Genomic DNA, 14809 nt, shown 5'->3' on the forward strand with positions numbered 1-14809 from the left:
CTTCTGAACTATTACAATAAAGACACCGTGAGCTGCAGCACATGACATAAACACTACAATGGATCAACAGTAATTCTAAGTAGACAGAGACAATGTATTTGCAAATACAGTTTTTTTCTATCTGCATAAAACTAAAGGCATTCAGCATAATAGAATGACTGGCCAATGTCCAGACTGCACTGTATGTTGATGTGTGTGTGTGTGTGTGTGTGTGTGTGTGTGTGTGTGTATGTGTATGTTGATGTGTGTGTGTATATATATATGGAATATATTATGGAATGCCATTTAGAAAAATGCTGTATATATATATTACAATAAAAGTGAATATATTAATTTAAGTTTCATTCAGTATATTATATACAAGTTTCATTTTATATATTTAAGTTCTAATAAATATATTCAAGGTCTGAGTTTCATTCATTCGTTAGAATGTGTGCATCAATGCACGAGGTACCATGAAGACGTTAAAAAAAATAACAATGGCACAACAGCAGAATGTGTGAGTGTAAATGTTTTCATGCTAAAACCAAAACATTAGGATTTAACTAATCTAACAGATGCTAACAGGTGAAATTATCCGAGCAGAGAGGAAACTTCATCTGTCACCTGCTGGGACTGAAGTGTGATCCTGTGAAAGATGAGGTAACACAGACGAACAGAAATATTCTCAGATGAAAAGGTGTGTGTGTGTGTGTGTGTGTGTGTGTGTGTGTGTGTGTGTGTGTGTGTGTGTGTGCGTGTGTGTACATACCTCTGCATGCTTCCAGCTGGCCTGTAAGAACTTTCCGAATCTCTGACACCCACATATTTTTCACATCCATGGAGGGAGCCTAGGGAGGAATAAATACATACACACACACAAACATAAATCAAGCACATATACACAACAAAAGCATCTTAACATTAATGCTGAGTGAGAAACTGATTGGAGAGGTGTGTGGTGCAACACTGCCCCCAAGAGCACCCCTTGTGTATCATGGATTTCTTCCAGGAAGAATATTTCACTGAAATTACATCAGGGGGTCACATTAAGCAATAAAATAGACACATTATGCTTTATATGAATTCACTGCCATAAGGATATCATTTTCCAGTTCTTATATGGATGAATGTACAGACTTCTAAAAAGCCGTCACAAACATATTTAGCAGTTTCATAAATACCCTAGCCTCCTCCGTCATTTGTATTATCTACAAAATGCCGCCTGTTATTGAATTATTTGCTCATTTTTGTACATTACTATGTTATTGCTGGTTTTTAAATGTATAATGCTGGTGTTGCGGCTGTTGAGCTACAGCCGGTACATGAAAGTAACTTCCAAGCTTAGAAAAAAGTCCCGCAACCAGCTGCCAAGAAACTGTTTAGGTTGTGACATGATTAATGGTTTCAGGAAGCAGAAGAAACCAAAAATTGTTTGTTTTTTTTACTAAAAGAATTGCCTAATACAGTTTAAAAGGACTGAATTTTGAAGGCTCCTGTTGACCGAATAGCTAATAAACAAAAGAAATGTGACAAGATGATTGAATGTTGGGGTGGGTACAGTTTCCTCTGTGGTGGGGTAGGGTGGGCTGCCCCGGGTCCTGTGGGGCTTGGCGGTGCTGCTGCCGTAGGCCCCGGTCTGGATGAGCCTGGGCTCCCTTGCCTTGGTGGATACCAGAGGACGGGGGTGCCTACTGGGGTCAGCGGGGGAGCTGGCCCTAGGGAGGGGCATCCTCCCCTCCCTTCTTTTCCTCCCCATCCCTGGCTACCTCCCTCTTCCCGCTCCACCACACCCACCCACACAGGTAGGGCCTTGGGGTGCGGGTGTGCAGGGGAGACATTCCCCCCCCCCCATCCTCTTCTGGCCACCTGTGCCTCAATTTTATCTCACAACTTAGACATCCACATTACTTACACTCTCATAACACACACACATATATATATATATAGGGCCTTGAGGGTGGGCACGTTAACGGCGTCCAGTAGACGGTCTGTGTATTCAAACCTACCTCTGGCGCCGGTGCCCACCTCTCAATTTTAAATCCATGTAGATATTGAGGGTTCTCGGGAGGGGCCGTGCTAACACCTGCTGCTCTCTGGCAGCAGCACCATGCTCTCCCTTGTTTTAAATGCACTTTAGAGCAACACGCAGCAACACTACACTTGAGCGGGAGGAGGGAGGTTTGGGGTCTTAACACACCCCCGTTCTCTACTAGCCATCGGGGCGGGGGGGCTGGGAGGAGATGCTGGCTGTCCGATTGGCCTCCCTGCTGCTGCGGAGCCTGGGACGGTCTGCTTGCCTCCACCCCGGAGGGAAGGGTAACATCTCTTGGGTCTGGGTGCCGTTTCCCCCTCTGGGGGCGAGGGTACCTGGACCCGGGGTATAGACTATGTTTGGGGAGTGTGATTGTGTGTACATGTCCATTTATGTCTATCCCTACGTTGGGTGAGTGCTGAGTGTTTGTATATGTGTGCATGAGGGTGGGAATGCATGTCTGTGTCTGTGTGTGCCTGTTTGTCTGTGTCTATATGTCAGGTCGGGTCTTAGACTCCACCTCTCTGGGAACTCCCAGGCCCTCCAAAGTGTGGAGGCCTATCTTCCCTCACCACACTCCCTGCCGGTGACTGATGCCCTCAGGGGTCGGTGCATTGGTGGTTCTTGGTGTCCGGGGCTGGGCGCTCAGGTATGTACCAGCTCACTCCCGGTGGCTACTTGGCGGGGCCTGGGGCCCGTTGCTCGGTCAGGCCTCTTCCGGGCCGCGGGGGGCCCTCTGGCCTCCAGCCTCTGTGCCTGCGGCTTGGTTCACTCTGGCACAGCTGGCTGCTGGCGGAGCCGGCGGGCACGCCGGTGCAGCCCCTTCTAGCTTCTGCCCGGTGGCTACTGGGTGACCTCTCGTCTGGGGATCCTCAGCCCTTCCCATGAAGGTGGCACGGATGCCCCTCCGGTGGTCCTCCTTGGGCTCTTGCACTCTGGGGCCTCTGGATGTCTGGGGCCTGGATCTCCTCCATGCCTGCTTCATGCCCTGGGGGACAGGGCTATGGCTCTCTACACCCTCTTGCAGACCATTACATGGGGAAACCATTTGAATACAAGCGCGCCGATCCACACAGGTGTGCACACGGGTGTTCACTGTTTGTAGACTTAAATCACACCTTTCTTGGCTGCTACTTCAAAGCACATTGTGCGCTGTCTGTCCTGCGTGCTGCACAACAACATTCAATATTTAGTATTTACTGCTGTTTACACTTAGCTAGATTAATGCGATGGTGTTGTGTTTAGTATGTTGCTTTGTTTTTTTTTGCTTGTTTTCTATTCTTTTTCTCTCAACAGGTGATCCCAGAGATATATTTTTTTCCCCCCTTTCTCACTGTCCCTCTCCCCTTCTGTTTTTCTTTTCCTTCCTCTTTCTTTCTCCCTTTCCTATCCCTCACTCATGTCTGTCCCGACTGTAACAACTGAAAATAAAATAAAATAAATAATAAAAACAAAGGTCGATCAAATGGACCAATACGGCAATGCCATGATGATCCATTTGGCAAAATAAATCCATTGGGTATCCTTGTTGGTCTTCAGACAACAATTCTGACGGCTAAAGAACCAAATGGGACAGGCAAAAAAAAAAAGAAAAAAAAAAAAGAAATGTGACAAGAGACCAGAAGTAGATGTTTTTAGTAAAATCAGAAATAAAAAGGTAGAAATGTAGTACTGCTCCAAATAAATAAAGTGAGCTGGGTTCCATCGCAGTTTCAGGGGAAAGGGTAAGCTGAATGAATCTGAACATAAAGCAGAAAGGAAAAGTTGCATCAACATACCTGGATGATGTAAACTTCCTCTCTGCCATTGTACCAAACCTCAAACTTTTTGCTGTCGCCTTTGACATTCTCTGTGATCCCCACAGAACTCATCTGAACAGAAACAGGACGCAGACACTGAGATTCAGTATGTTAGAGATGAACTCTGTCAAGTGATGCACTGAAAAAACTCTTTCATTAGCAGTCACACAATAAATACACATTTTATATGTTATTCGGCACAACGCTCCAAAAGTATAACAGTCACTTAAGGTGATAATTATTTTCCAGGACATTAACAAACCAGAGTCATAAACTAAAGCCATTAAACGTCTCAGGCAAGCAGTATTCCCAAAATATTGCCATGTCATAAAGTAATGTGAATAAGCTTTGAGATTCCTATTTAAATACCAACTGTGAATTTATCATAATAACAAGTAGGGGTATACTAATAATAGTGGTAATCATGAGCTTAACTGCTGACCCCTCTTCACCCACAATAAGACAAATGCATTTAGCTGATTTAATCTTATATCTTTAGATAAATTAAACTATTACGGACTTTGAGGCTTAGACGTCCTTTCTACTATCTACAGGACTTAACAGGCAACAAGTCTATACAACAACTAGTGGATGCCACTGGCTATTTAGCAATATTCAGTTAAAAGGTTTGCTCCCTTAAAAAACAGTAGAATAGCTTCAAATAACCATCATTAAGTCCAAAATGATGTATTTTAATGGTATTAATAGGGTTACTCTATCCTAGTGGTTCTGAAACGTTCTCATTAATGAACTGTGTTTGGTTTTTGTCTGTTTTATAAAACAGCTTTTAATTATTATTTGCATAATTATGTGCATTATCTGGTACTTAAAATGAAGCATCATCTTTATCTGCAATACTTAAAAGAAACTATTGAAGACAAATTAGTTGATGTTCTTCAATAAATAAATAAATGAATAAATATATAAAAATGCCCCAGTAGTGGATAGATAACAACTATTGGGACCTATTGAACTCTAATCTAGTAAAGTTCAATAGATCCCAATATGTCGTTTTAATCAGCTTTAAATGAGAAGGTGTTTGATGTGTCCAATTTCACTGCAGGCAACTGCAGGTGACAAATAAAGGCTTATTCATCCAAACAAAGTGCAGGCTATGCACACTTAACCCACACACATCCCCATCTTTATCTGACCTTGAGTGAGTGTTTGAAGCTGTAGGACGGGGTCTTTTCATGTCCATCGGTGGTCTCCTCTCGTTTCTTACAGAACAGCAGCATCTTGTCATACAGAAAGAGATGCCTCTGCATAGGCTTAAACCTCGCCAGGTCCTTCACCTAAGAGCAGGTAATCTGTCACTTATCACATGCGTAAATAACTGTATAACATTCAGAAATTAAATGTCAAGAAGACCCATGACAGATGACCCTGTAGCATCACTCATATTGTTATTATTTAAGCAAACAAAAAAATGTTCAAACAAACCTGAATACATCAAAGGCACATGGGATGGGTTTGTATTTAGCTATACATATAAATATTAATGACTGCATCACTCTAAGCTGTTTACGTTTTGTTTCCATTGTGTCTCGGTTATTAATCATCAACTGATAACATAAACAGCAGAACAGCATTGCGCTATAATGCCTTCCAAGGACAAACCTGAATGCTATGCTGCCTGTTTAAGTTGAAAAAGAGGCAATGAAATGCATGTCCTTCAGTTTAAATATGCTCTTCTTTGCCACGTACCCTTTCTTTCATTCTTTTGCTATGAAATGCTGGTTCTATATCAATAGAGTTTCCTTGCTATCTCTCATCAACAAAGCTTGATCAAATATCTAGATGTGCTTGCATATGGTTTGATGTTGTTGGTAAAAATGTGTATAATAAACTACTGAAACGTATGCCTGTCTTTTCTGGTACTCTTCCCTTCAGACCCCGGGCAGTTGAAGCAAATGGCTGCCCATTGCTGACATTGGTCCTGCCAGAGGACACTTCCTGTTGAAAGGTAGTTCCTCAAACCCTCAATCATGCTTGATCATAGGGGATCATCTGATTGTTTGGATTCCAGCTGCTGTAATATTATAGGGTCTTTACTCCGCAATATAAAGTGCTTTGAGATGGCTGGTTTGTGAACTGGTGCTACATAAATAAAACTGAATAGCCGGTCACAACAGATTTGGCAACCACAGCAGAGCTAAAAAAAAAAAAAAAAATGGAAATGAGACTTAACCAGAAATTCACTGACTGGAGCAGAACAATATGAGCTGAACACACAATGTATCAAAGGCACTTGGGATGGGTTTGTATTTAGCTATAGATATAAATATTAATGACTGCATCACTCCAAGCCACTTTAGCTTCGCTTCCATTGTGTCTCGGTTATTAATCATCAACTGATAACATAAACTGCAAAACAGTATTGCATTATAATGCTTCCAAGGACAAACTTGAATGCTATGATGGTTCTTTATGTTGAAAAAGAGGAAATGAAATACATGTTCTTCATCTTAAATTTTTCCAATGATTCGCTATGAAATGCTGGCGTGGTTTATATGGGTTCAAAATGTGGTCATAAATATTTTGTACTCGTAAATCAGTTTTGTTAAAAAAGATTTGTGTGTGTGTAAAAAAATTTTGTATGTGTAAAAAGAATTTGTGTGTGCATAAAAAAGATTTGTGTGTGGACTTAGCCAAAAAAAAAACCCTGCAAGTTACAAGTACGAATTTTGACCCAATTTTTCTTCCTTTCATCTGATTGGTCAATGTCATGTCAATCACAAATGTAACAATCCAATCAGAGAATAGATGGGTTTGGCTGTCGAAGGGTCGCTTTTTTTGAACTGCAGGTCTTTGAAGGGAATAAATGCCCTTACATGCCAACCCAGCGTTTTCCTTCATCACCACGAAGGAAAACAGTCTGTGGTCGGCCGAGTTTGGTGATTTTTGTGTCACAGGTCTACGTGTTTAATACAGGGACTTCCACAGCCTTTTCAACAGCGCTGTGGACCGCGGGGGGGCGGGCAGTGTTTTGGAAATGACAGTCTTCATTACAAAGCTTTCTTCGTTATGAATTAGCATACATGTTTTTATTGAACATTTGAAGAACTAGCAAAAAAAAAAAAAACAGAAACTCTTGTAGAGGACATAAAGTCAGAGATAGAAGCGACAAGGAGCAGGTGCATCTAGTACAGGTGGAGCTGCTGCAAAAACCCACAGAGCCCAGCAGCCAGCGCAACAAATTCTGGATCCTTGGCTTTTAGTTAGCATTAGCAGCACATCCTGCGTCCGATGTGAAAGGACTTTTATGCTGAGCACTGTGACTCACAGCAATGGTCCCGGGTCAGCCCTGACTTTGTGTTAAACTAATCCTAAAGTAATAATGGTATTTCCAACCACTGACATACCACAACTTTATCCTTTCAACAGCTGCTCAAAGTTAGGGGACCTAGCTGCTATCGGATATTTATATAGAGATCCTCCAGCTTCAAACTGCATTACCCTTCAAGGACCTGCAGTTCAAAAATAGCACCCCTCCGACAGCCAAACCCATCTATTCTCTGATTGGATTGTTACATTTGTGATTGACATGACATTGACCAATCAGATGAAAGGAAGAAAAATTGGGTCAAAATTCGTACTTGTAACTTGCAGGGTTTTGGTTTTTTTTGGCTAAGTCCACACACAAATATTTTTTACGCACGCACAAATTCTTTTTACACATACAAAACTGATTTAGAAGTACAAAATATTTATCACCACATTTTGAGCCCATAGGGTTTAGCCCACCCTGAGTTTTGGCCTCCTGCTGGCTGTGCTCTTGCATTCCTTATTTAGCAATTTCTGTATCAATGATAGAGGTGCCTTGCTATTTCTCATCAAGGAAGCGTGATGATCTTCTCTAGATGCGCTTGCTTATGGTTTGGTTGTGCTTTGGACACAACTGATCCGGTTTCCACAAAGTGTTTTAGAGTGATTGTCATAATTTGACACATCAAATTATGGAGCTCCTGTTTCCTCAGAAAAGAAAAATAAAGTGATCGAGGTTCTGCAGTAAACGCCATACACAGCCTTGTTTATGAAAAGTAAACCGTAGCTGCAGATTAATTAAGGCCATGGTCGCACAAGCCTAGAGACCTGTCAGCAATCATCTGGCAACCTCTGCTTATGATGGAAAAATGTGTTCCATAAGTGACTGGTAGTTGCTGGCAGTAGGGATGGGTATTGATAAGATTTTCACGATTCCGATTCCATTTTTGATTCTGTTTAACGATTTGATTCTTTATTGATCTCTTATCGATTCTTTTTTTAAAAAGGAGAACACTAAGGTCGATTAGCTTAGAACTTACATCTTCTCTTTAAACAAGATAGAAATTTAGGAGTAACATGGCCTTACAAACCCAGCAGTGAGATCTTAAGAGATCCACAGCCTACGGCTCTTCAATGGGGTGTCACAGGGTCCCCGGGAAAAAAATTGTAAATGTAAAATAAAAATAAAAATAAAATAAATATTTTTCTGTAGCAATAACAAAGTATAACATAAATTATTCTGCAGCAATTACACAAGAATATCCAGTAATGTCCCTGCCTACAATTAAACACATTCACTTATCGAAAATCGGGGGCATCTGCTGTGGCAAATGGGTGCAAGCCTTTTACCACAAACTTAGTCACTGCTCGGTGACATTCGTCTATCCTGGCCTGAAAGAAGACACTACCGGTAGACTGCAGCGAGAACTGCCAGCATCTGAGCCAGCCAGACTCTGTCTGTCTCTCTCTCATCATGGTCACCTAAATGCACAGTAATGGCAGGTTTTGTAATAAGGCAGATCGCGCTAACATAATATGGACTGTTAGTTGATTATTTACCTGCCGCGTGCAAACGTTACCGCTTCTGCTGGGTTGAGATTCACGAGTCCGGAGCGGAATTAAAAATACGACATTCATTTAAGGTTATCACGTGTTTTGTGAGCAAATGCTTTTGTATATTTGTAGTGTTTCCTCCCTTAAATGAAATATCTACTTTGCAAGTATTGCAAGTTGCCCTGTTGTCATCCGTTCTCGTAAAGTATAACCAAACTTTTGAGCGTTTGAGCCGCTTAGGCGCCGTGTTTCCTGCCAGGTAAATGACGCTCCGCAACGTGGTGACGTCATTCGGGGCGACTGGAATCGATAAGGGAATCATTTGCAAAACTGGCAAACAATTCCAAGGAATTGAAACAGTGGGAACTGGTTCTCAATAAGAACCGGTTTTCGATACCCATCCCTAGCTGGCAGCATAAAATTGTTCACAGCAGCACCCTCTTTGCAACTGTTTTCCACTGGCAACAATCAGCATTCTCCAGCAACCACTCGACAACCAGTCAGGTAATCTCTGACTGGTCTCTTATTTGCTTTTATTGCACTCTGAAATATGTAAAGCTAAGAAGGATGTATTTATTTTTCTTGCATCTTAATGAATGTAAAGTATCCAGACTTGTTCATTGCGACTAACTAATGTTAAGGTAAACGATAGGACATCCATAGGGCAATATTCAACACTGGTAAAACAGGAGTGTGGGAATTTACTTTGCTGTGGCCTCTCTTGTGGTCAGTCCACACATTGAAGGATCCCTGCATCAGCAGCTTCCCCAGTTCACTCAGATTTCCCTGCAAACATCAAAAAACAGTCAGATCTGTGAAACACTTTTTTTTTTTTTTGGCACAAAAAGTTGGCAACAAAAGCTCATTATTTAAGCATACTTTTTGTATGAACAGTACAACACTTCCATGTGTTAACAATGATCTGAATGCACATGCTGGCGCTGGTAAGATACCCCCAGTGATATGTAACCCCACCCACGCCCAGTCAATCACAACTCATTTAAGGGAAGAAGGAATTTGGATGTTTGCCAAAGCAAACATCTTAGCCCAGATATCATCTATGAGGACACCTGAATATGGCAGGTCACAAAAGGTTCCCATTAAACCTGCTAAAACTTGAAGAGTTTTTCTAAACCTAAATTTTGCAAACCTGTTGTGCAAAAGCTGTTGAGAGTTGCCCAAAAACTCTGTTTTTACTTTATCCCTAGTTAGGTACATTCAGTGCCAAACTTCGATTTGTATTAGAAAAGAATAGCATTAGTAGTGTGAAAAAAAACAAAAAAAATCTGCTGATTAAACATATTTGATTCAGGTTTTAACACTGAATTTATGGTGTGACCAGTGACTTTTAAAGATGTAAGCAACAGACATTGTTTGTTGTTCTTTTGATGGGAATACATGGTTTACATGATACTGACTTTAATCACAAAAACATGTACTACTGCATAACTAAATAGATCCATCTTATGATGTACATGTTTTTTCAGGTTTCTTGAACTACGCTCTTGGCGGGGATGAAAAGTCTTTCAAATGGCACAGCAAGCCAAAAACATAGGAAAGAACTTTTAGAAAAAGTCCACCATCCACATTCTGGAACACGTGTTTCAGTGTTTCCTGTTTATCAATAGGCTCTATGACAAAGAGGATTCCATTTTTGCTCGCTAAAATATTTCAAAAAGCAAACACTTTCCATTAGATCACTTTTTCACATGACTGTACCACAAGGGGAAGGTGACAAGTTATAGCAATCCGATTGCTGTAAATTGAAGAAAGTCAAGTCAGTTGACACCACAGGGTGAATTAGAGGCTGAGTAACGAGAGTGGAATAACAGCCCTCAAACTCAAGTTCGTTTTCACAGTGTAAATCATTCAGAACTTTAATGATGATGATGATGACTACTGTACACTGACCTCAAAGCCAGTGATTGCTATCTGGTGCATGGAGTCATTGACAGACTTAATGATGTCCAGCATGGTGGCTAAAGCCTCCTCCAACTCAGCCATCCCCTCACCGTTACTGCATTTTAACATCTCCTGTTAGACGGGAAAGTGGAAGTGGTTTAGAAAGATCAAGGGCACAAAATACAAACCAAAGAAAGAGAAGAACAGAGGAGCAAATAGACTTTATGTCAATCCTAATGTAGGATCATAGTTAATGACAAATTCCCTATCTTTAGGACCGCCTTCTTTTGTCAGTCCATATCAGAAATATAACCCTACTGTCTAACAGTGACGTGGAACAAACATCACATGCACTTATCATTTTTACTATTATTATTATTATTACTTATAGGGTCAATTCTTGTATCTCCCTCTTATCAGGACATGCCAATGGCCCAATGAAAAAGCCATCAGATTATTCAAAATGCTACAACAGTTCCACATTGCTACATTAAACATGGCTAATATTTCACCCAACTTTTGTTTAAGAAAATGGCAGATTTCTTGCCATAACAGTTCATATCATTTCTTGGGTTATGCGAATAGTATAATTATTTGGACTGAATTGACTGGATATCAATATTTTTAAAGTCCCAAAGAGGAGGAGAGGAGAAAGGGAGGAGAGAAGATGCAGGTGCTTGGCAGAATTAATAATAAACACAGACTGAGATAACAGGGCTATCACATTGTGGATATCAGCTCATTTTCCAGGAACAGTTCCTCTAGTATTGAATAAACCATCACTCTGGTTGTGTCACAGGTTCCTTTTTCTTTATTTATTTCCCATTCTCACCAACAATTGACTCAATGGGAATTTTTATTTTTACTTAAAATAAATGAAATCAATGACTTAGCAAGCTTCAGTGGTGATGAAGGTTTTTCTTTAGGTTCAGGATGAAATGTAAGTGACTAATAAAAGGTTTTTCATATTCTTGCTTCTGTCATATTTTATAAAAAATTTTTAAAAAAAAATTTGGTTAGGCTGACCAAAAAAAGAAGAAAAATCAAATACTTGGTATTCATGGTATATTCATGGTAAACAGAGACTGGATATCTATTAGAAGCATGATAACTAGCCTAATAAATACAAAGAATAAAAAATAACATTAATGTACTGAACTAATTGGTTAGTTCCTTTTAAATTACATCTTATAACCAAATAACACACCTTCAGCATGAGTTGGTATTTGGTGATCCTCTGGACAGGCTTCAGCAGGTAGGCATCCAGAGACAGTTTGTGATCCAGCTTCTTCTGGCATTCCTGTTCTCACAAACCAAATGTTGTTGATCAAGAAGTGGCACGTGAACCCTCATCGAACTCTAACCTGTTACAGCTGCATTGTGAGGTTAAGTCACCAAACAGAACACCAACATTGTAGGTGCTGTGCTCTAAAGTCTTTCTCAGAGGCCAGTAGCATGAAGCAGTACTTAGGGTTCAGTGAAACAACTTCAGGGTTCGGCCTGGTTTTTTAACAGATTTGTAAAGTTAGCTACCATCTCAGATTAGGTTAAGAAGAAGTTGTAGAAATCAACTAACAGTTGTAGTCACCTGAAATTGTGTGTGTGTGTGTGTGTGTGTGTGTGTGTGTGTGTGTGTGTGTGTGTTTGTTTACCTGAAAAAACAGGCTGTCCCCACACTGCCTCCAGATGATTTCAGAGCGTGGTTTATTCTGACAATACTTTTCATACACCTGAAGCTCTTCTTTCTGAGAGCACAAAGACATGTCCAAGTGAAAAGAGGGAAGGCTATCTGGTTTCTCAGTTTCTGTTCAATTCAATCTTTAGTTTTAAAAGTTTGCCACCTTTCTATGAATATATATGAATATTAAAGGAACCCTCTAGGATATGAATCGAGATAACAAATTTGTTGTGCAAAAATAGAGCTAACATCTTTGTAATTTCCCATGTTATCTGAATAAAAACAACCGTCCAACAATACAAAGTATTGGACTTTAAAACCCGCGGAAAAAGGTTCCAACTAAAAAACTAGACTTGATCTATGATAAATGGCTCACCTGAAGTCTCTGTGTATTAGTACTTTTAGAACTTCAAATCTGTGAGTTAAAGACTTGGCTCCTCCCCGACTTGGGAAATTAGATTATGTGTGCAGTAACTTCTCACTATTATGTAAATAGTTTTTTAACATAAAAAGTTACAGCTTTGTGTGTTTTCTTAAGTCTCTGTTGATGGATTTCACACAAACCAAAGACAACACAATAAGTATGTCAATGCTATGCCTGAACAAATTCTATTTGTAGTATCAGATCTCCCTGTTTCAAAGATTGGAAGGTCTGGTTTTACCTGTCTAACGGTAACTAGATGACAAAAGATTATGGCTGTTGAATAACTATCGTTGCTCTATATTGTTGTTAAGTCTCAGCCCACGAATAGATGCCAATCATCTGTGACAAAAATCTGCTTCTCCTTACTTTCTCGACATGCCCAGTGAAGTGCGAATTTGCGTCAGTAATTAGACTCCTTGTTTGCCTGTTAGCCTGCAGACCTTTAATGAAGATCTCATTACTCTTTATCTGCCTATTTTTGAAGAATTGTCAAGTCTCGACCTTTAACTTCTTTTGTAAAAAAAAAAAAAGGCTATCTCCATGCCATGTCTCAGCCTTAAAGACGTTTAAGGTTTACAACCTGAAGTCCTGGCAAGGAATTCAGTTTCCAGACACCTGATTCTGGAGGGTGTCTATTTTCAGTTTCACCTGCAAAACCTGAAAGGTTTCATTAGCTCCTGTCCGCAGATCCTTCGGGTACCTTTTCTCATATTTCAAAGCAGCATTTGGTTCACTGGACTGAGGAGTTGATACTTGGAAACTGGAACAAATGTTTGCTCTATCAATGTGTGAATTGTTGACTGGACATTTTTTTCCATGTTAAAGAACAACAATATATGTCATTCCAAATGTTGCTAGTGAGAGACATATTTTTTCCATTATGTCATTAGTTTCTCAGATATGGCAGGAAAAGTATTCAAGTATCCCTGGTGTGGGTACATTTAAAGTAAGAACAAAATATATCATGTTATTCCTTGTACTGTTACAAGTGCACTGTTATAGCCATGGAGAAAAAAATAACCACTAACGTAAAGGAAGTACTAATATAAACCCTTTTACAGGTACTTCCGGGTATTTCTAAATACACACCCTTTTCAGAAAACAGGTTCCAACCAGTTCTGGTTTCTCTGCGCAGTTCTCCAGCTCCATGAGAAATGTCCTGCAGAAAATACATGAAAACAAAGTAAGAAAACAATACACATTGCATCCTAATTACTTAAAACTAATTAGGTGTATGCAAATTACATAATCTTTAGGTCTAGCTACTTTAGTCTTTTAATTAGATCTTAGTTAAGTTGGTAAATCTAACTAATCATCAAAGTGATCTGTTAAGAGATGTCGTACTACCATTGAATTCATGAAATAATAAAATCTCTCAGCATTTGATATGTTTTCTGTTTTCTACTGTCAGTAAAACATGAGATTTGCAAATCATTGCATTCTGTTTTTAAATACATCCATCCATCCATCTTCATCCGCTTTATCCGGGGCCGGGTCGCGGGGGCAGCAGCCTAAGCAGAGAGGCCCAGACCTCCCTCTCCCCAGCCACCTCCTCCAGCTTATCCGGGGGAACACCAAGGCGTTCCCAGGCCAGCCGAGAGATATAATCTCTCCAGCGTGTCCTGGGTCTGACTCGGGGCCTCCTCCCAGTGGGACATGCCCGGAACACCTCACCTAGGAGGCGCCCAGGAGGCATCCTTGTCAGATGCCCGAACCACCTCAGCTGCCTCCTTTTGATGTGGAGCAGCAGTGGCTCTACTCTGAGCCCCTCCCGGATGGCTGAACTTCTCACCCTATCTCTAAGGGAGAGGCTGTTTTTAAATACATTTTACACATTTTCTCAGGTTTTGATATTTAAATAAATTCACAGAGATACATATACTGATATGAACCACACATGATTGCCTTAACAAGAAGCAATGGGGAGATTCAGAAATCTGCTGTATTCAGTCCACACACCTACTGTACACAAATGTATATGAAAAGGGATTACATAAAATATCATTGTGAACTGTGAACTCAAACAACTGCAGAATGTGAAAGGAGGAACATCACCTTACTGTGTAGTTTGTGTGCAGTGCATGCTTTGACTTCCTGTTAGTCCGTTTTTTTAGAAATTCACTTGGGAGAGCTTTCGGTTTAAAATTACAGGATTGCCTGAGCGCAACCGG

At 40.5% G+C, this 14809-nt stretch overlaps 1 protein-coding gene across 11 annotated transcripts in view; it reads right to left on the reverse strand.

The window, feature by feature from the left end:
* mcf2l2 (MCF.2 cell line derived transforming sequence-like 2) overlaps positions 1-14809 on the reverse strand; it is a 111006-nt gene that overhangs the window by 44351 nt on the left and 51846 nt on the right. For all 11 annotated transcript variants that reach the window (XM_085149876.1, XM_085149877.1, XM_085149880.1 and 8 more), the window contains exons 18-25: positions 13728-13797; positions 12189-12281; positions 11744-11836; positions 10546-10668; positions 9340-9420; positions 4968-5108; positions 3793-3885; positions 752-830 (exon numbers count right to left, since the gene is read on the reverse strand). In XM_085149876.1, coding sequence (XP_085006002.1) covers positions 752-830; positions 3793-3885; positions 4968-5108; positions 9340-9420; positions 10546-10668; positions 11744-11836; positions 12189-12281; positions 13728-13797 — 773 coding nt within the window. The remainder of the gene's footprint in view (positions 1-751; positions 831-3792; positions 3886-4967; positions 5109-9339; positions 9421-10545; positions 10669-11743; positions 11837-12188; positions 12282-13727; positions 13798-14809) is intronic.

The sequence above is a fragment of the Neolamprologus multifasciatus genome, chromosome 23 (genome assembly GCF_963576455.1).
Source record: "Neolamprologus multifasciatus chromosome 23, fNeoMul1.2, whole genome shotgun sequence".
Classification (NCBI taxonomy): Eukaryota; Metazoa; Chordata; class Actinopteri; order Cichliformes; family Cichlidae; genus Neolamprologus; species Neolamprologus multifasciatus.